The 20,321-nt window shown below is 49.4% G+C and overlaps 1 protein-coding gene across 8 annotated transcripts in view; it reads left to right on the forward strand.

Annotated features, from left to right (window-relative positions):
* L3MBTL3 (L3MBTL histone methyl-lysine binding protein 3) overlaps positions 1-20,321 on the forward strand; it is a 120,795-nt gene that overhangs the window by 76,479 nt on the left and 23,995 nt on the right. For all 8 annotated transcript variants that reach the window (XM_072833856.1, XM_072833914.1, XM_072833875.1 and 5 more), the window contains 3 exons: positions 6,147-6,261; positions 8,017-8,119; positions 15,027-15,176. In XM_072833856.1, the coding sequence (XP_072689957.1) occupies positions 6,147-6,261; positions 8,017-8,119; positions 15,027-15,176 (368 nt within the window). The remainder of the gene's footprint in view (positions 1-6,146; positions 6,262-8,016; positions 8,120-15,026; positions 15,177-20,321) is intronic.

Genomic DNA, 20,321 nt, shown 5'->3' on the forward strand with positions numbered 1-20,321 from the left:
TTGACTTTCTTAAACTTTCTCTCATGCTCCTCTGAATTTTTTTTTTTTTTTTTACTTTTTACTCGCTTAGAGAGATGGACTCTGTTTGCCAAAAGCTATGTTGCATTTTAATGACAGCTCTGCGTTTTGAGGTTTGGGACAGGCCGTCCTCACTTGGCGCCCTTCTCCCCGCTTCCCCCGGCTTCTCTGTCTCCCCCAGAAGCCCCGATGACCTGATTCCCGCGCCCGCGGCGGCTTCCCTGGCCGTCTTCCCACGCGGGCCGGCCGGCTGCTCCCCAGGAGCGGTGCCCACGGGCTCGAGCTGGGCCCACGGTGGCCCGCCCGTGGCGGGAGGCGGGGGCCCCCCGGCCCGAGCCCGCGGGGTCGCCAGTGTCGCCGGAGGACCGCACGGCCTGGGCTCCCTGCCTGCCGGCGGCCCGCCCTGCCCGTTGGCTCTAGGCCCTGCGTGGGTGGGCTCGCTGGAGGGCGGCCTCCGACTCCGGGTGCACTCTGCTTGGGCTCCCGTGGGCTCCCGTGGGCTCCCTGTGCGCTCCGGGTGGGCTCCGGGTAGGCTTCCCCTGTACTCCGTGTGGGCTCCCCATGGACTCCGGGTGGGCTCCCCCTGTATTCCACGTTGGCTCCCCATGGACTCCGGGTGGACTCCGGGTGGGCTCCCCATGTGTTCTGGGTGGGCTCCCTGTTGGCTCCAGGTGGACCCCGCATGGGCGCGCGTGGGCTCCCTGTGAGCTCCTTGTGGGCTCCGCATGGGTACGTGTGGGCTCCCCATGCACTCCGGGTGGGCTCCCTGTGCACTCAGGATGGGCTCCCCCTGTACTCCGCGTGAGCTCCCCATGGGCTCCGTGTGGGCTCCACGTGGGCTCCCCGTGGACTCCCCGTGGACTCCGGGTGGGCTCCCCGTGTGTTCTGGGTGGGCTCCCCATGGGCTCCAGGTGGGCTCTGCATGGGCTCCCCGTGGGCTCCCTGTGTACTCTCAGTGGGCTCTGCGTGGGCTCCCCGTGGGCTCCGCGTGGGCTCCCCGTGGACTCTGGGTGGGCTCCCCGTGCATTCTGGGTGGGCTCCCCATGGGCTTGTGTGGCTCTCATGGGCTCCGCCTGAGCTCCGGGTGGGCTCCGCATGGGCTCTTTGTGGGCTCCCTGTGGGCTCCGTGTGGGCTCCTGTGGGCTCCAGGTGGGCTCCCCGTGTACTCCAGGTGGGTTCTACATGTACTCCAGGTGGGTTCTATGTGTACTCCGGGTGGGCTCCGCGTGGGCTCCCCATGCACTCCGGGTGGGCTCCGCGTGGGCTCCCCATGCACTCCGGGTGGGCTCCCTGTGCACTCAGGATGGGCTCCCCCTGTACTCCAAGTGGGCTCCCCATAGGCTCCGTGTGGGCTCTGAGTGGGCTCCAGGTGGCTCCCCATGGGCCCCCCAGTCCTGCCGGCTGCCCCCGGACAGGCCCTCCGTGGCTTCCATGCAGTGCACCACATGTCCCGTCCTGCCTTATGGGGCACCGGGCCATGCCCCCCCCCACTCTGTACTGCAGGTCACCCCTGCCCCGGCCCACGTTCTCTGGGCTCACGCTTCTCGCGCGTCAGCCACCTTCCGTCTCCTTCCGTGTCCTCCTGGCTTCATACCTTTGCAGATTTAACCTTGATTTCAGAAGAGAGTGGAGATAAGCACCTGGGCCCGAAATGTGCTTTATGGAGTTGCCTTTCACACGGCAGGCCTTTTTCTTTTTAAGAAATAGGCTCGTTTCTAAAATATTACCTGTCTTATTCTTGATTAGTTGTCAATAACATGTACGAAGGCTTCATAGTTTCCAAATAATGCTTCTGGATGAAAATGCAGCCAGTTTCCTAAACTATAATTTTAAATATGTGTGAGTTAACTCTTCCTTACTATACTTTGATCTGTAATTGTCTTTTCTTTCTTTTTCTTTCTTTCTTTCTTTCTTTCTTTCTTTCTTTCTTTCTTTCTTCTTTCTTTCTTTTCTTTCTTCTCTTTTCTTCTTTTCTTTATTTTCCTTCTTCTTTCTTCCTTTCTTCTTTCCTTTTTCTTTTCTTTCTTTTCCTTTCTTTCTTTCTTTCTTTCTTTCTTTCTTTCTTTTCCTTCCTTCCTTCCTTCCTTCCTTCCTTCCTTCCTTCCTTCCTTCCTTCCTTCCTTCCTCCTTTCCTTTCCTTTCCTTTCCTTTCCTTTCCTTTCCTTTCCTTTCCTTTCCTTTCCTTTCCTTTCCTTTCCTTTCCTTTCCTTTCCTTTCCTTTCCTTTCCTTTCCTTTCCTTCCTTTCTCCTTCTCCTTCTCCTTCTCCTTCTCCTTCTCCTTCTCCTTCTCCTTCTCCTTCTTCTTCTTCTTCTTCTTCTTCCCCTCTATCTTTTAGAGAGAGTGAGAGTGGGGGTGGGAGGAAGAAGGAGAAGGTGAGAGAGAACCTTAAGCAGGCCCGTCACCCAGCGCGGAGCCCGGCCAGGACTCTGTCCCACGACCCTGAGGTCATGACCTGAGCGAAAATCAGGAGTCCTTTGCCGAGCCACCCAGGAGCCCCTCATCTTATGTTCTTGAGAATTTTTATTAAAATCAACATTATTGCTGAGTTGTCTTCATATATAAGTGTATTTATAGTGGAACATTTGTATTACAAATATTTTATAGGTCTCTTCAGTTTATAAAAGTCTTAAATACTTCATGTTGTATGTTTATGTGTCTTCTTTTCTTGTTGTTTGTCAGACTTTTGATTTCTTTTCAAAATAGACCCCAGCAAGAGGAAATCTATCACTTAACATTACTAAAGTGCCTGATTTTTTTGTTTAAGACCTTTTAATACGCCAGCAACTGAAGTAGTGAAAGTCATGAAAGATGAACTACAACTATACAGACTTTAATAAGTTATGTTATCTGGACTTCTGGACTTCTAGAGTGAGATTTTGATTAGGGTTAGTATTAATTTTTGCATTATTAATTTTTACGTGAATTCAGATGCACTCTTATGTGTATTTGGCACTCAGCAGACAGGATTTTATTGTTACCTCCATTCATAATATCTTTTTTTTTTTTTTAAAGATTTTTATTTATTCATTCATGAGAGACACAGAGAGAGAGTGGCAGAGACACAGGCAGAGGGAGAAGCAGGCTCCACGCAGGGAGCCTGATGCGGGACTCGATCCCGGGTCTCCAGGATCACGCCCTGGTCCGAAGGCAGGCGCCAAACCGCTGAGCCACCCAGGGATCCCCCGTTCATAATATCTAAACTAAATTTTATCTCTGAAATTGAACCTCGAACTACTAACATCCTCCAATTTGTCTGCCCACCTAGTTTATAGGAGCTATTAGATTTGTCTGTAATATCTGAGGTATATTCGTCCCAGATAGATAACTTCCCGCTGCCAACTGAGGGGTCACTTTCCGCGAACACCGGAAGCTTGTGGTGTCCGCAGACACGCTAGCTGCTAGGTCTGCCATAAACATCCTTAAAGTCATATGGGAGGAAACTTTAGAAAGAGCCCTTTTATTTATGATGATAATTGAGATTTTCAGAGTCCGTGTGGTGTGCAGTAACGTACGAGTCAACGTCCACGGGTCTCAATTCCGAGTGCACAGTACAGTGACTTAGCAGTTGAGCAAACAGCAGGTGTGTGCACAGAACCAAACCCATGGATTAGCAACCTCCTAGGTAGGCTCAGCCTTTCTTTTTTTTTTTTTTTTTTTCTTTCTCTTTGTCATCACAAAGAAAGTTCTGGTGTGTATCCAGAGTAGACATCCATTTATTTGTTAGGATTGAGGACATTTGCTCTAAGAAGATACCTAGATTTTTAAAAATTGAGTGATACGGGACGCCTGGGTGGCTCAGTGGAGGAGCATCTGCCTTCGACTCAGGTCGTGACCCCGGGGTCCTGGGATCGAGTCCCACGTCGGGCTCCCTGCAGGGAGCCTGCTTCTCCCTCTGCCTGTGTTTCTGCCTCTTTCTCTGTGTCCCTCATGAATAAATAAAATCTTTTTTTAAAAATTTAGTGATTCATCTACAACGAATGAAACATGAATGATATGAACATTAATTTCAGCATAAAAGTAATGGAATTTAGGAATAGCAAGGTCAGAAAACAGGAAAGTTTCATGTTTCTAGTAAAATAAGGGTAAGCACTTTGCTAGTTGAGAATTAGGACATTTTAAACTTATTTTAACACTCTTAGTTCTGTCTGTTCGTTTACTGGTTGGCATGGACAGCCTAAACTGATCGTTTTAGAAAATTATCGTGAATGTCACCTCACTGTTAGGTGAACATTGTTTTTGATCCCAGGAAAGCGAAGGGTTATTTTGAGCTCAGTAATTTTCTGTAGGTGCAACTTTTATATTCAAAGTATGCGAATGAGGAACAATTTTATTTGGATCCTTGAATTCAGGCTCGGTTCCTCGTCCTGACTAGCTGCATGGTCCCTTCTCTTCTTTAAGGTGATGCCGGTGATTTCTTCCAGGTGGGGAATTCTGTGGGCTCTGATTCTAGGATTAACTGACTTCTGAGCTTGAGAAAGTGGATTCATTGTGCTATTTAATTCATTGTACTATGTAATATTGTGGGATTCAAGAAGAAGGACATTCTTTTGAACCCGTATATGTGTACTTTGACACCTCTGTACCGTCCGGTCCCCTAGATGTACCGTGATTCGGTTAGCCAGCCTCCTAACGGTGGATCCCCACCTGGTTTTCTACTGCAGACAATGAGTTGAGTTACTGAGATTATCAAGTCAAAGGTGATGTATTTTAAGTGACTGTTCTTGCAGATAACTCTCCAGAAATATCGGTCAATTAATACTCCCGTCAGCTGTCCATGAGAAAGCTTTTTTTTTTTTTTCTTTTTCATGAGAAAGCTTTTTATTCTCATTCTCACCAGCTCTAGGAGTCACCAAAATGGCACATTTTTGACAGGCTGAAAAAAAAAAAAAAAGAATTGCATCTTGTGGTTTTAATTTGTAGTTTTTTAGTTATAAGTGAAATCTATTACCTTTTTATATGTTTACTAACCATTTGTATTTAGTTTCTTATTTATCAGCAGTTGATATCTATTTTTCATCTTTCTTTTGGGCTTTTCTTGTTGGTATATGATATCTGTCTAAATGAAGGAGCAGAGTACACTGTTGAATATGTAATGAATGTGTTTTTCAGGTTTCTCGTGGGCCTTCCATCTTTTTTGTGGTATTTGCCACTCATTACAGAATATTTGCCACTCCCAAGTTTTAAATGTTCATGTAGTCCAATTGAGGAGTCTTGCCCTTAATGGCTTTTGACTTTGGTGTCTTGCTTACAAAAATTATCTTGTTGTAAGATTACAAATACATTCACTCATGCATTGTTCTAGAAATTTTATTGTTCAACTTTTAATGCTTGGATTTTTTAAAATCCAGTTGGCATCTGTTGTCTTGTTAGGGATCCACAGACTTAAGAAGGAAATCTAGCTGGGAAACGATGTAAAAGCAAAATATATATAGGCTTTCGGCATATCATTTTATCCTAAAGATAAAATATATGTAATACTTAAAAGATACAGAGCTGGTCCCTAGTGACCCTGCCTGAAGGACCAGTTGCTCTTTCATGTGGTGGCCACAAACGATGGCGTTGACCACCCTGTAAAACCTCCTTGAGAGGTGCTGTGATTATTTAGGAGAAAAAAAAATCATACTTGGATATGCATTTGATGGAGAGAGATTTTGTAAACTGAGTGTATTTCTAATAGGACACTGAATTTGTTTAAAAATCCTTTTTAGCATAATTCTGAGAGAATTGACATTTACATGAAAGGCCTTTCTGCCTCTCCACTCTCCCCTCCCTCCCTGCCCTGATTTATTCATTATTTTAGTAATATTTACTAGCGGTTTGGTGTTGCTCATTTGAAGATGCTGCGTACTCCCGTTGTTCTAGTGTCGGAAGGTGTACGTAATATATCTGTAGACGTACTGCTGGGATAATGCCTCTGGCCAGACACTTATTGATGAACAGGTCATTTGAAGATAGGTCAAAAGTGCCTTTTTTTTTTCTCATAGTGTAAATGAAGTAATTTAAATAATTGAAAAGATTTATTTGGTATTAAATCTATATAATTTAGAAGAGAATGAAAATGGTAGAACTTTTATTGTGGGAATACTTGTGATCTGAATTGTACTCTGATTTTCTTTTTATTATCCAGGTTCACTTTGATGGCTGGAATAGTTGCTACGATTACTGGGTAGATGCAGATTGCCCTGATATTCACCCCGTGGGCTGGTGTTCAAAAACCGGGCATCCTCTTCAGCCTCCTTTGAGTAAGAGACACAAGGATAACTTAAATAAATGTTTTCATGTTCTTGTGTAGGGCGCTTGACTTTTTTCTCCTACCCTTTTCTTTCTACTTCTTTCTCACTGTACGTTTCTTCTCTGTGTCATCCTTTTCCTCTTCCTACATTTTTAACTATATGGCAGTCACAGAAATCCGAAAGAAAAAATACGATGTTTGAAAAAGCAAAGTTTATATATATATATATATATATATTTTTTTTTTTTTTTTACTTTTATTTAGAAGTACTCCTCACCTTTTAAAATTGATACTGAATTTTGGGAAGACAGGTTGTCAGACTCTCAAAATTCAGTGTATCAGCAGTGATTTTCTACTACAGTTTTACAAAATGTTACCATTGGGAGAAAGTGGGCAAAGTATACAGAGGCTCTCCCTCTGAATCATCACTTCAAACTGTGTGTGATTTACAATAACCTCAGTAAAAATTTCTTTTAAATTCCACTTAAAAAAAAAATAGGCACTGAGAACTTGACATACTATGGTTTTATTTATTTTATTTTTATTTTTAAAATATTTTATTTATTTATTCATTATAGACATACAGAGAGAGAGAGAGAGAGGCAGAGACACAGGCAGAAGGAGAAGCAGGCTCTATGCCGGCAGTCTGACGTGGGACTCGATCCCGGGACTCCAGGAATGCACTCTGGGCTAAAGGCCAGCGTTAAACCGCTGAGCCACCCAGGGATCCCATACTATGGTTTTAACTTTGAAGGAAAGCATAGACATGGTAGCAAAAGATACGCAGGAGATACAATAGATTATTGCAGAGTATTAAAAAGTTCACCCTGCAGTCCCCCATCCAGTGGCTTCACTTCTGGACGCCATCCACAAGCTACACAAAAGTACAGAAACTCACCTGCGTGCTGTCTGTTACTTTATATGCAAAATAACGAACTTGGAGACAAAGATGGGTTAAATTCTGGTGCATTCATAATGCAGACACTATGCAACAGCCATCAGGAATCTTACCATTGAGATGGAAAGATTTACAAGACTTAAAGACCAAAGGATGGGGATCCCTGGGTGGCTCAGCGGTTTGGTGCCTGCCTTCGGCCCAGGGCATCATCCTGGAGACCCCGGATCGAGTCCCACGTCGGGCTCCCTGCATGGAGCCTGCTTCTCCCTCTTGCCTGTGTCTCTACCTCTCTCTCTCTCTCTCTCTCTCTCTGTGTCTCTCATGAATAAATAAATAAAATATTAAAAAAAAAAGAAAAAAGACCAAAGGAAAAATGTTTCAGAATAGTGCACATCTGTGCCGTGCTGTCCCTTGTAGGCAACAAAATGAGACAGAACCAAAACCTGACACCCGTATACATGCACGCCTACCCGTGTATGGGAACGCTTAGAACAAGGTCTGGCGCGTTACACGTGAACATAAGTGGTCGGGATGAGGGCATCTGTGAAATGTGGAGGGGGTAGAGGGTTCTGTTTGGTAGTGTCACAGTACACGAGTATTCCTTTACTAATTATCTTATTTCCGTGATGGAAATTATTTAGAGTCTCCTCATCGGTATACGTTTAGGTGTTTCTGGAATTTGTGACATTGAAAGAGGGGGAGATCAAAGTCTAGCATTTCACTACGGAAGGAAGATAAATCATGTGAACAAAAGCATAGAGAAAAACCTTTAAGAATAAAGGCTTTTAAGATATTAGTTTCTTACGGCCTTCTTGTTAACTTGGTGCCCCTTCTTTCTCTCTTTATCCCCCCCTTGCTTTCTCATAGGCCCCTTAGAATTAATGGAAGCTTCAGAACATGGTGGATGCTCAACCCCAGGATGTAAAGGGATTGGCCATTTTAAGAGAGTGAGGCACCTGGGCCCTCACAGGTATGTGGTGCTGCCGCTCACGTGGGAATTTCTCGCGTGGCCAGAGACCGGGTGCCCGTCCCACATATGTGTAAGATGAGCATTTCCATGTATATACATGGGTGGGAGCTAATTTTATATTTTGATCCATGCAAAATGTGGTTACCATGGTGATCCTGTGGAAACGAAGAGCATGTCCGTCGCTAAGTCTTCCTGGGAGAAAATGCATTCACACTCCAAGGTAGATGTACTCCAGCCATTTGCCTTTCCTTGACAGCCTGACGAGCTCTGCAGGTACTTAGCTCCCGAGAGAGCCACCTTGGGTTGACCGTTAATGATGAGAAGAGGGCAGGCCCTGTGGAAGGTCTTTGTTTTGTAGAATGAGATTTGATTGGGGGACTCGGCAATTTGAATAATGAGAAGTGAGATTATCGTAGATTACTGCGAAGAGCACAAGAGGCATAAATATAAATAGTCAAACTTGGGAATGCATTGATGCGAAACAGTGTTTTTCAGTATTTTTCTTTTTTTCTTTTACCTCTAACTTAAAAAAGAAACCAAATCTGTACATTTGAAATTTGATGTATTGTTTAGGCAATTTGGGGGTCTTTGTAAGCATTTAAAAATAATACTGAAATACCTAGAAATCACCATGATTTTTTTTTTTTTGAAATCCGTATAATTTAACTGAGATCTTTTTAAAGAACCAAAAGTATCACCTGCTCATGGATGTATTAAAATAATCATTTGCCAATGTAAGTGTTCTAACTGTGTGTTAATTGGATTCCCCACTAAAGAAAAGGAGCCGTTGTATATCTCGTTTGCACATGTGAATCTAGGTCTTTTGAAAAATCTAAAGACTGCACTACCCGTTCTAAGAGTTATAGGAACTGTAAAATTGGATAATTAACCTTTGTTTCTTTCTCTTTCTTTTCCTTTTCTTCTTTCTTTCTTTCTTTCTTTCTTTCTTTCTTTCTTTCTTTCTTTCTTTTTCTTTCTTTTTTTTTCTTTTCTTTTTTTCTTCTTTCTTTCTTTCATCTCTGCAACCTGTAATACTGCTTATCTTCCTTTTGCAACACTCCTTCTGAGATTTTTATGGGATTCATTCTGTTCCAGAGTAAATAGTCTAAACACAGGGTGTGATACTATTTACAGATAGCCATTTAAAAAATCCTTTTCAGGAGTGCCTTGTTTGCTCAGTCGGTAGAGCATGCAACTCTCAATCTCAGGGTCATGAGTTCAAGCCCTTCCATTAGGCTATAAGCTCCATAAGGACAAGGACTTTTTTTTTTTTTTTAGTTCATTTTATCACTCTATACCCATGAAATAGAAGGATATCTGGTAGATATAGGGTGCCCAATAAATGTTTGATGAATAACTAAATGAATAAAAAAAACAAATGAATGTATAAATGCAGTCAGATGGAGTTTTGCTTTACCCTTAGACATTTACATTGGGTGTCTGCCTGCTTTGTGTGGAGCCTGCTTAAAAAAAAGAATGAAAGAAAAATCCTTTTCATTGTTTGTATAACTGCAAACCCAAAGTTATAGTATTTTTAACTCCGTTTAAATTATTCATGTATCTTAAAAGTTGCTCAGTGTTGCTGAGTGAAGGCAGCTAGGTTATTTCTCAGACCTTATGTAAGTCTAAATGCCAGAAATGACTCAGTGGCCTGCTAAATTCTATTATATATTAATAAATTATTTCATTCAATAAATATTTTTGAGGAGGTTTTTTTCCCAGTAAGCAGCATTTATTGAGCATACATTTACTCTGTACATGGTATCGCTCTGTTTTATGTATTTAGACGACCTCCAGAACTACCCTATTATAGTACTGTTTTCTTCTGATTCTTGATGCAGCCACTGTGGCCCTGGGGAGGTTTCCTGGTTCCCCCTGGTGTGGGGGAACTGGGAATGGCACCCAGGGTAGCTCACGGATCTGTGCTGGTGACCCGTCCCCTCTCTGCCTCTCAAGGCTCCGCTCTGAGAGTTAGTCGCAGACCCAGCCTTCACGGAACTTGGGGACCAGTGGAAACACAAAGCTGTACATGACTTGGTTAAGGTACAAGATCCAAAACAGTAGCTAATTCCGCACCCTTGCCAGGCATCCTTCCTCCTGGACCAGCCCTAACATGTTCACCGGGCTTGAGGCAGTTTGCTCAGATTATGAAGGAAAAGAATAAAGAAGTTTTTAAAAAAGCACGAATACTGATACCGTGTTGTTGGGCTGCAGGTGAGGGTTTGTTTCGGCCTCCGGGGAAGGGAACCCGCCTACAGCAACGGCCGCCGTGTCCCTAGGAGTGCGTTAGACCTGAGCGGAGAGGTCCGCCGGGCGCAGCAGGGTCTTTGGGAACAGTCCTGCCCGGCCTGGTGGCACTGCTCACTCGGCAGGACCACCCTTTCCCAATTGGGCCGCGTTCCTCCGAGGGTCCCCACGTCACAGAGTGTCAGTGATTATCTTGGGAGCATGTCTTCAGTGATGCAGCCCTGTATTGGCTAAAAGAAGGGGGACTAAAAAAAAAGTGGGGGGGCTATTGTGGGGAGTCATGGGAGATTTCATGGACAGCCGTGGTGGACTGGCAGGTAATTGGAACCAGTAGAGAATCACTCTTTTTTTTTTTTTTTGGAATGAGGGAGGGAGAGGTAGACCTTATGGCCTAAGGACCCGCGTACATGAGGAAGCCGGGGGGTGGGGGGTGGGAGGGGGCTTTAACCAGCAGTGTGTGCCAGCGCGGGGGGCACGGTTGCTGGCTGGCAGAGCCTCGGGCAGGGCCGCGGGCAGCCGGGTCAGCTCCTGACACCCCCGCTCCTCAGCCCTTGCGCCTGCCTTTCCCGGGCTTCCCTCGCTGCGCTGTCCGGCTGGCAGGACACTAGTCCCCAACAGGCGCAGCCTGCTTCCCATCTCCTGGAGACGCTGCAGTAGCCGCAGCATCACGGATGCCCTTTGAAAGGTTCCCTTCGCTGGCGCTTTTGTCCTCACCGGGAACGCTGTGTTTAGGAAAACGTAATGAGAGAATTCTCTTTGGATTAATTTACTGAGAAACTGCATAAATCAAAACACGCATTCTTGGCTTAGATAACAAGGGATGTTGCTCTTTTAGGAAGAGGAATCAATTTTATGCCCACGTAAGCCAAGGGCTATGTTTTGACTAGCAGTTGTTGTTAGCTTCTCTGAAAAATTATAATGGTTGGATTTGATGTAAGAGGTGTTAGAAATAGAACATGTGTCTCAGCGATGAAATTTGAGGCTGCGATGTTTTCAGATGTTGAAATGTAAATAATCAGTGAGTGAGTTGAATGTGATGTTATTCTTATCTCCAGGGATGTTCAGGAGCCAGATTGCTCGGGGCCCCTTTCCAGCAAGGGAGCGTTGATCAGGGTGGTGTCCTGGGGTTTCCCTTTGTTGATTCATCCACTTGGGCCCCTGAAAGGCCACAGAGAGGGGGAGACTGAAGGAGACGTAGATTTCTGTGGAAGTAGGGGTTCTGCATCGCTAGTGCCTTGGAAGTCAGTGTTTTCTATGTGAGATTTGATCGTGGAGAAAATACACGAGGGAAAAAAAAATGGAGAGTATTTCCAGCAGCCTCTAGAAGGTCATCGTGAAATCCGCGGAAAGTTCTAAACATCTGGGCAGACACCCGCAGACTGGGCTCAGCGTCCATCCGTGTTTGCATGGCGAGCACACTTGCAGGGCGCCTGCTGTGGGCCTGGGGTGGGGGTGACGGTCTGTCCCTCCCCCTGGGGAGGCCAGTCTGGGGTAGGGAGACGTCCATAAGGCAGGGATGGAGCAGCAGACCCTTCCCTGAGGGAAGCAGAGAGCCCCCAAAGAGGAAGCCTGTCCAGAGCATTTCACACTACTGTTCACCGTCGCGGCTGCCCCTTCGCACGGTGGCCACCGCGCCCTTCTGAGGAGTGGAGGCAGATGCCAAGGCTTCCTGGGTGGCGGCATGCTCAGGGCTCACCTATGAGGTCTCTTGCAGTCCCCCTGGAGCTGTGGGCTGGCACTGTCCTACCCTGCGGTCCACAGGGCTGCCAGCCTGGAGCCGGTGAGGACGTGCCCGAGCGTCAGCGTTGAGGCCAGGCCCGGACGGACAGCAGTGTCTCCTGAGACTCCTGGACCCGATGGGAGGCCCTGCGGCCTGGCTGAGACTGCCTCGGGGACTTGGGCTGTGGGCTCGTGTGTGTTGCCCAGGGTTTTGTCCTGACAGTGAGCGAATGTTCGGGGCTCACTCAGACTGAAGGTGTCAACTTGTTTGAATGGATCTGTTCAGAATCGCAAGGCCTTGGGAGCTGGCAGTGGGTGTTGGTGGGCCAGGCGGCTCCCCCTGGGCTGGGTGGCCCCCAACGGCTCCCGACAGCCATGGCTGTGTTGTTGAGCCAGGGCTTTGCCAGGAGATGGGCCAGCCCAGTGTGGCGAGGCCCCGTGGAGACAGCCGTGTGGCCTCCGTGCCCCCGCACACACCGTGTCTGCAGCCCCGAGCCTGAACGGCAGGGAGCTGCCCTCATCCACCCGGGTGTGGACACTGCCAGGCTATGAGGTTGCTGCCACCTAAGATCACCTGAGCCCCGAGAACCGAGAATGAGGAAGGCGGCCCCGAGGGCAGCTGTGCAGCTGTGGGATGGGGAGGCGGCACCCTGACGGGTCCGGCTGGGTACACGGAGCTCCCCCTTGGGCTCCTGCTGTCCGGGAAGCGCGTGCCGGCCCAGGGCCCTGCCCACGTGGTGGAACACGCTCAGGCCGCAGACCCGCCGCTATTGCCGTCCTCGCCATGAGGGCGCGGGACGGACTGTCGCAGGCTGTGCCCGGCTGTGCTGTGCGGGGACGGAGCCGCAGAACACGTTGGAGCGGCTGTCGGGCCTCCCGGGGCCGCCAGCCGTCTGTCCACGTGCTGTTGCTCGCAGTCCGTGCCTTCCTGCCGCCCCCTGGTCTTGGTGGCTGCCTGGGTCGGGAGCTGGCTGGTTACCTGCCCTGGCGGCGCTAGCACACCCCCTGGGTGTCTGGGTGCAGAGGAGGAGGGGGTGCCGGCCCGAGGCGAGCTGGCCACCGGCCGCAGCCTCCCCACGGGCCCCTCCAGCGCCGAGAGCATGGAGCACCTCCAGCCCATCTGCCGTGTTGTACCCGCGGCCCTGCCTTCCCTGCACCACCTAAGGTTGGGGGGGGGGAACCCCCAAGAAGTTTCTGTCCTGAACTTAGGCACAAGCAGGCAGACTGCCGTGCCCGCAGCCCTCAGGCCCCAGGGCTTCCAGCTGCGGCGCTCCTGTTGCAAGGCCTGCGAGCTGCTGGTGCCCCGAGTGGCCATGGGTCGGCTGAGGGCGGGACACGGCTTTTGTCGCGTGTGACAACCCTCAGGGCAGGCATGTGGGCAGCTCCCCAGTGATCGTAAAGCCAGGGTTTACAGGCCACGGGGACGTGTGGGTTGTGGCGTTACCGGGGTGTCAACAGCCCCCCCAGAGAAGTTAGCTTTGGCTGCGTCTTGCCATCACATGATGTGGGTAGGTGAGCTTGTGTGGAGGCCCGATGGGGAGAGGGCGCAGGCCGGGTAAGAGGCTGGCAGCGGGAGGCAGAGGCTCCAGGAGCATGGGGGCTCCATTCCTCCCTTGTTGGGGGGTCACGGGATGATGCGTCTGGGTCTAGACAGGGTCACCGCGGGGCGCGGGGGCAGGCCGGCAATGGGAAGGCCGCTCACAGCTGTGTCTGCAGCCCCGGGACCTGGGGATGGAGGGCAGGCCGCGGGGGACCATGTCCAGGGGCCCGGGCCTGCCCCCCCCACCCGCGCCGCCCTCCTCCGCTGCCTTTGCCTCCCCTTGGCCGGGTCCACTTGGGTCTCGTCCACCCAATCTGGACGCTGATGACCAAACAGCCCACGGAAGATCCGCGAGAGGCGCAAGGGATCCTGCGCCCACAGGCAACCTGCGGATTAAGGGGTGACTGCTTGGGAAGCACCCAGCGCGATATTTAGCGAGTGCTCCCGAAGTGTCTATTCTTGTCGGTCCCTGTCGCATGCGTTCACATCCGCACCGACAAAACGCCACGGACTTCCATGTTGTGCAGAGATACAATAAAGATCGTGCAGTCTCTGTAAGACCCAGCCGTTTCGATTGAAGGAAGCGTCCTAAAAGCACAGGGCCAAGGTGGGCGGGTGGGCGGGGTGCTCTTTATGTGCTGGAGGCCTGGGATGCGGGGTCCACCGTTGTCGCGGCCTGGAGAGCCGAGGCTGAGGCAGAGGAGTATACGGACTCAACGTTGCTTTAACGAGTAGCGACCTAGATTTCCTTTGCTTGGATAACAGGGGTGATCCCCGAATGGGACCCGAATAGGACCCAGAAGTCAACCAGGGGTCTAGAGGACACCGACCGGAGGGAAGAGAGCCAGAGGAGTCGTGATCCAAGTTGGCCTCTGGGCTCTTTCGTGTCGGAAGTGGGATTCAGTGCAGGTGGGGGTGCGTTTGACCTGGGCCGGGCCCAGCTGTTCCGGCCAGTGGGGACCCTGAGGCCGGAAGACCACTTCGGGAAGGAGATCTGCTCCATCCGCCCCGCCTCCCTCTCTGCCCAGCACCCCCACCAAGCCTCCTCTGATGTCCTGCGCATTTCTCTCTCTCGGGCTGATTATTCCGACGCATCCGCACAGGCCCTGCCCCTGCACAGAGGGGGCCCTTCAGCACTGGTTGTTCAGGCCCAGAGGGTTCATCACACTACACCTGAACATCTAATGCAGAGACACATTTTCTGTCGGAAGATCCTTAGCTTATGCCCTAGAGAGAAGACACTCCATAGGGTGCGTTTGATCACACGCGTGCGATAGATACGTGCAAATAGATACAACATTCAATTAAATAATTGGGATTTTATATTCCATAGCCTGTCATTTTAGTTAGAAGTGTGTTCTAATGGGAATGTTCTTTTTTCTTTTTCTTTTAATACTTTAGTGCTGCCAACTGTCCCTATTCAGAAATCAATTTGAATAAAGACCGAATTTTCCCAGACCGCTTAAGTGGTGAGATGCCTCCAGCTAGTCCATCATTTCCAAGAAATAAAAGGGCAGACACAAATGAAATCTCTTCATCTCCTGAAATCAGGTAATTAAAGTGGTAATATTGGTGTTATTTAGAAGTACTCTGGTTGAAAGAGGTTTTCTGTCTCAGGCGTTTAGTGTTCTCTGGTTATCTTTTCTTGGACATTATGGGAAACGCATTTGATTTAATGTGAAATGGTGGTGGAGACCAGAGGTCGGACTTTAGAAAAGTTAGGTGGAGGGTTGATAAAAGCATCTCTAAATCAAACAGGCTTTCTTCTGGCTGGCTCATCCTTTAGTTGGACAGTTTTGGTGTTAGAAGTTTAGAAATTCCAGTCATTTTACTTCAAGCCGGTTCATATTTCCGAATGAACCGATCAACATCTATCTAGAGCCTTCCTTTGAGAAAGATGTTGGGTTTTTGTGAAGAATGACCATTATTTCTTCTTCGTGCTCATGTCAAGCACTTGCCTATGTGTTGTTTCTTTTAATTACTAAGATGTTCGTTGCACTACATTTGACCCTTGAGTGACATAGGGGTTGGGGCGCTGACCCCCCCCCCACACAGCTGAAAATGCAAGTACAATGTTTAAGTCCCCAAAAACTTGACAACTAATAGCCTAGTATTGATTGAAAGCGTTGCGCATAACATAGACAGTTGACTAACACATACTCTGCATGTTATGGGTGTTGTATGCGGCATTCTTGCAATGAAGTAGCCTAGAGAAAAAAAAAAAGTCAAGAAAATCCTAAAGAAGAGAGTACATTTTCGATAGTGTACGTCTACTTTAAAAAAAAAAGAAATCAATGCATAAGTGGACCTGCTTGGTTCAAACCCATGTTGTTCAAGGGTCAACGATATAAGCTCAGTCCTCTAGTTCTGATTTCACTCGTTGAGATGAGCCAAAATGTTTTAAGCTCAGTGGATTATCAAATAAGGGACTAGATGTTGTTTGATCTTTCAGTAAAAGGTCATTAACTGAGAATACTCCTGAAAGGAAGAGCGGGTTAGCGGAAACATGTTCCTTCGTGCTTAGGTTTTGGGAGTTTCTTTTATTTATTTAAGATTTATTTATTCATTTGAGAGTGAGCGAGCGCACATGCACGTGCGCTCAAACAGGGGGAAGAGCAGAGGAAGGGTGAATCCCCTCCACTGGGCATGCAGCCCACCTCCGGGGGGGATCCCGTGACCCCAGGACCATGACCCACGCTGAAACCAGGAGTCAGAAGCTCAGCCGACTTACCCGCCTGGGCCTCCCTTTCATGGAAGTGTTTTCAAACCTAAGGCAACACAGTTCTCTATTTAAATACCTTACAACTTCCACTCTTATAGAGAGCCGGGTGGGTGTTTAAATTAATAAATCCGATTCTAAGTTCATAGCAATGCTGTTGGAGTAATAATGACATTTCAGGTGTCAGTATCCTTCTAGAAAAACAATTGTACCCTATGGATCGGGTGAACTGTAACTTCTTTAATTATTAACCACAAGAGGATGATTTTTTTTTTTGACCTTTAAAAACTATGACCGATTTAACATAACTTCGTTTTACCCAACCCAGCCCTCCAGAATGAGGTTGTGCCACGTGAGGAAACTCCAGATAAATCGAGTACTAGCTCATACAGTAATAATTACAGATACAGAGTCCATTGACTCGGACTCAGCAGGTGGTAAGGCGACCTAGCGTTTAGATTTCAGAAGCCAAGATACTGTTTAAAATATCAACAGGATACTCCGAAGAGCCCGCAGGTCTATCTCGCAGGCTTTCTACTCACCATCCGGGCTCCAGGCCAGATTCCTAGGGCCAGCGTTTGCTCACAGCACAATCTCCTTGGGATGATGTCCTGGGGTCTTCCTCAATTCAAAATCTGTGGGGAAAAAAAAAAAATTGTGATGGATTTGACCATTCCAGTGACCTGTCTTCTCCGAGGTGTAGTCATGGTTTTTCGTGAAATCACTGGGATTTAGGGAACAACCACAGGCATTTTTTTTTTTTTTTTTTACCACGGGCATTTTTAGTTTTCTGTATAACCTATCACACACTTTCATCTCTAAATAGCTTTGTGTGTCGTAGATTTTTAGCCCACACCGACTTCTGAGTCCGTGAATGCTGACCTGCCGTTACTTTGAGTGGATATTTACACTTCTTGGTATTCAGGTTAATCTCTTCGAGTGATCTTTCAGTGGGTGAATGAGTGTCCCATTATTCATGCTTTTAGAGACCCATTTAGATTTCTTCTTGTCTTCCTTTTACCAGATTTACTATTTTTTACTTTTTTTTTCCCCCCATAACTAGCAGTAACCTGAAACATTTGATTAGTTACATGCGAAGGAAACATGAGTGAGATGATGAAAATGACCCCTCAGTTTTTAAGGTGAACACTTTTGACCCAGATTTTTTTTCTCGCTGTGATTTTTACACTAAAGTATTTTTAAGACATGACTGCAGACATTTTGACCTGCCAGCCTAAATGCTTCCTTAGGCGTACTTGGAAAAACAGTATGTTTCAAAACAACACGGCTTTATTTACTCTTCAAAATTTTTTTAATTCTTTAAAATTCTTGAAAACTGGCTTCCGATGATTTTTTTCCCCTACTGCAGGCAGGCGCTGGTGCTCAGAGCAATTGCAGTGGCACGGGGTAATTTAGATATAAAGGATCATGAGGTGGCCACATCATAAACGTGAACAAATAAAAAAAAGGTTGTTAATGAAAAAGTGTATCTTACGTACGGCCTGCGGACGGTTGATTTGAGGTAGAATTAACAGGGTCAGCTTCGGCCGGCTTTTCTGCTGTGAGTGAATCTGAAACATGCAATATTTTTTTCATCTCGTAAGTAAATATAAAATATTGGGACTGTTGGTTTCTTTAGCCCGACCGAAGAATGAAGTCATGAGCTGTGCAAAGCCCCGAGAGCAGGGACTCATAATAAGCCCCCAGTAAACGTCAGCTTGTGTTGACATGGCAAGAGGAATGGGTTGCTTGTTGCACGGCGTCCTCTCAATTTTTTTTTTTTAAGATTTTATTTATTCATGAGAGACAGAGAGAGAGAGAGAGAGGCGGAGACCCAGGCAGAGGGAGAAGGAGGCTCCATGCAGGGAGCCCGACGCGGGACTCCATCCTGGGACCCCAGGATCAGGCCCTGGGCTGAAGGCAGGTGCTCAACCGCTGCACCCCCCAGGGATCCCCATGCACAGCATCCTCTTATTCCGGCGGAGCAAAGGAAGGCTGCCCACTTCCGCGCTGCTCCCACGTGAAACTCCAATTCCGCATTCCAGGCGGTTCTTGCAATACCAGGTCTTGGCTTCTCCTCTTATCCCGTAGTCATTGCATACGTGGATGAGACTTCACATCCGGATTTTAACGCATTTTCTCTGCATCCCTTGTCATGATTTACTGAATTTGGTGGCCAGACTCTACTGGGTAGGTGTTTTGTTTTACTGCTCTTCGGCACAGTAAGAGACTGTTTGTAACCCCAGAGGTGGAGTCGGAGAGGAAGGCTGAACTGTGGGGGTGCCTGGGGGGGATGAGGACGGCACGGGTGGGGCGAGGAAGTGGGGGGGCAGGGCCGCTGGGCCGGGGCACCCGGGCAGCTGTCTGGGGGCTGGTTAGTACCGCCTGCCTGTCTAGAGGCACGCGGTGCCCCCTGCCTCCCGCCCCGTGCACAGTGGCTCTCAGGTGCCGGGGGTCCCTGGGTAGGACTAGCGGGCACTGCTCTGCTCCGGCCGCCGCCACGGGACCAGGTCGGTGCGACGGGGCCACAGGCGTGTCCTCCTCTCCCACTGGCTCCGAGCCATCTGCTTGGCCGGGCCTAGGGCAGCCTGTGTGCACAGCCCTGGCTCCTGGGCATGGCCTTGGATCCCCAGGGACCTCCCTAGGCTCTAGGCGGGGGCCCGGGCCAGCCCAGCAGCACCCCCAGGCTGGGGCCTCAGCGTCCGCACTGGAGCACTTGGGGGTGCGGGTGGGTCTCCCTGCTTGGGACTGGCGCCGACTTCCGTTCGTCCTGCAGCCAAAAGGCCCTATGGTGGGCCCGGCCGGCAAGGTCTAGGCTCCTGGTCAGCCCTGCTGCAGCCCCTCGGTCCGCGGCAGTCCCCCTTCTCCCGGCCTCAGGCACCGTCGGTCCCCCAGGGCCGCTTCTTCCTCTCCGAGCTCGCGGGCCTTCCATCCGTTGCACGCGTCCTGAGTTGGGCCTGGCAGGGGCTCCACACGGCGGGGGCCGCGTCCTCCATGGCCCTGAGGTAACAGGTGCACCGAGCGCTGGGGCACGGGTTGCGGGGTGACGGCCCGCGGCCTTCAGAGGAGACGGGCAGTGGGGGTGACCTCGTGTGCTGCTGAGACGCCCGCTCTCCACGTGGTCGCGCCACGCCCCGCGGCACCTACTGAGGGAGAAGGGGGGTCCCCTCTGGCCCTGGCACCCTCCCCAGACCCTGGAGCTTTAGTCCCGCCCCCACGCAGAGCATGGCCCCACAGGAGCCGGGCGGGAGGGCGGGGCGTCCAGGCCCGGGAGCAGGTGGGCTGGGTGCTCGTCAGGTGGGGGCCCGGGCCTCGGAGGAGCCGCAGGAACCACGGCACACATGGACCTGGGGGTGGGGGGTGGGGGGCGTCCTTGGTTCCCCAGCCGCAATGGGGCATCTGTGCTGCGCCCCGTGTTTCCAAGGAGAATACACTTTGCTCACGGGGAGAGCAGCTGTCTCTGTGCGGGGCTCCCGGCCTGGCAGCCCCACGGCTCTGCGCGCCCTCCCCGCCTGCAGGCCTGCGTCTCTAGATCTTGGGGAAACCTGGGTCTCGAACTCTGTGTTGCATCAGAGCCATCAGGTGTTTGTTAAGATGCAGCTTTCAAAGCACCATCTCCAGAGATACTGACGCAGGAAACGTAAGGTGCGTCCCAGTTCTTTTTTCCCTTTTTTAAATGTATCCATGAGAGACCCAGAGGGAGGAGAGACACAGGCCGAGGGAGAAGCAGGCTCGATGCAGGGAGCCCCATGTGGGACTCGATCCCGGGCCCCGGGGTCACGCCCTGGGCCGTACGCAGGCGCCCAACTGCTGAGCCCCCCAGGGGCCCCTGTTCCCAGTTCATTTTTAACAAGCACCCCCAGGAGACGGATGCCCGTGATCTCTGGGTTAGGCTTTAGGAATTATTCCTGGATATAAAGGCCCTTCTCTGCAGTACCACGACGCGTCACCAAATGGAGAGCGTCGGCGTCTGCCCC

Source organism: Canis lupus, chromosome 1, assembly GCF_048164855.1.
Source record: "Canis lupus baileyi chromosome 1, mCanLup2.hap1, whole genome shotgun sequence".
Taxonomy (NCBI): domain Eukaryota; kingdom Metazoa; phylum Chordata; class Mammalia; order Carnivora; family Canidae; genus Canis; species Canis lupus.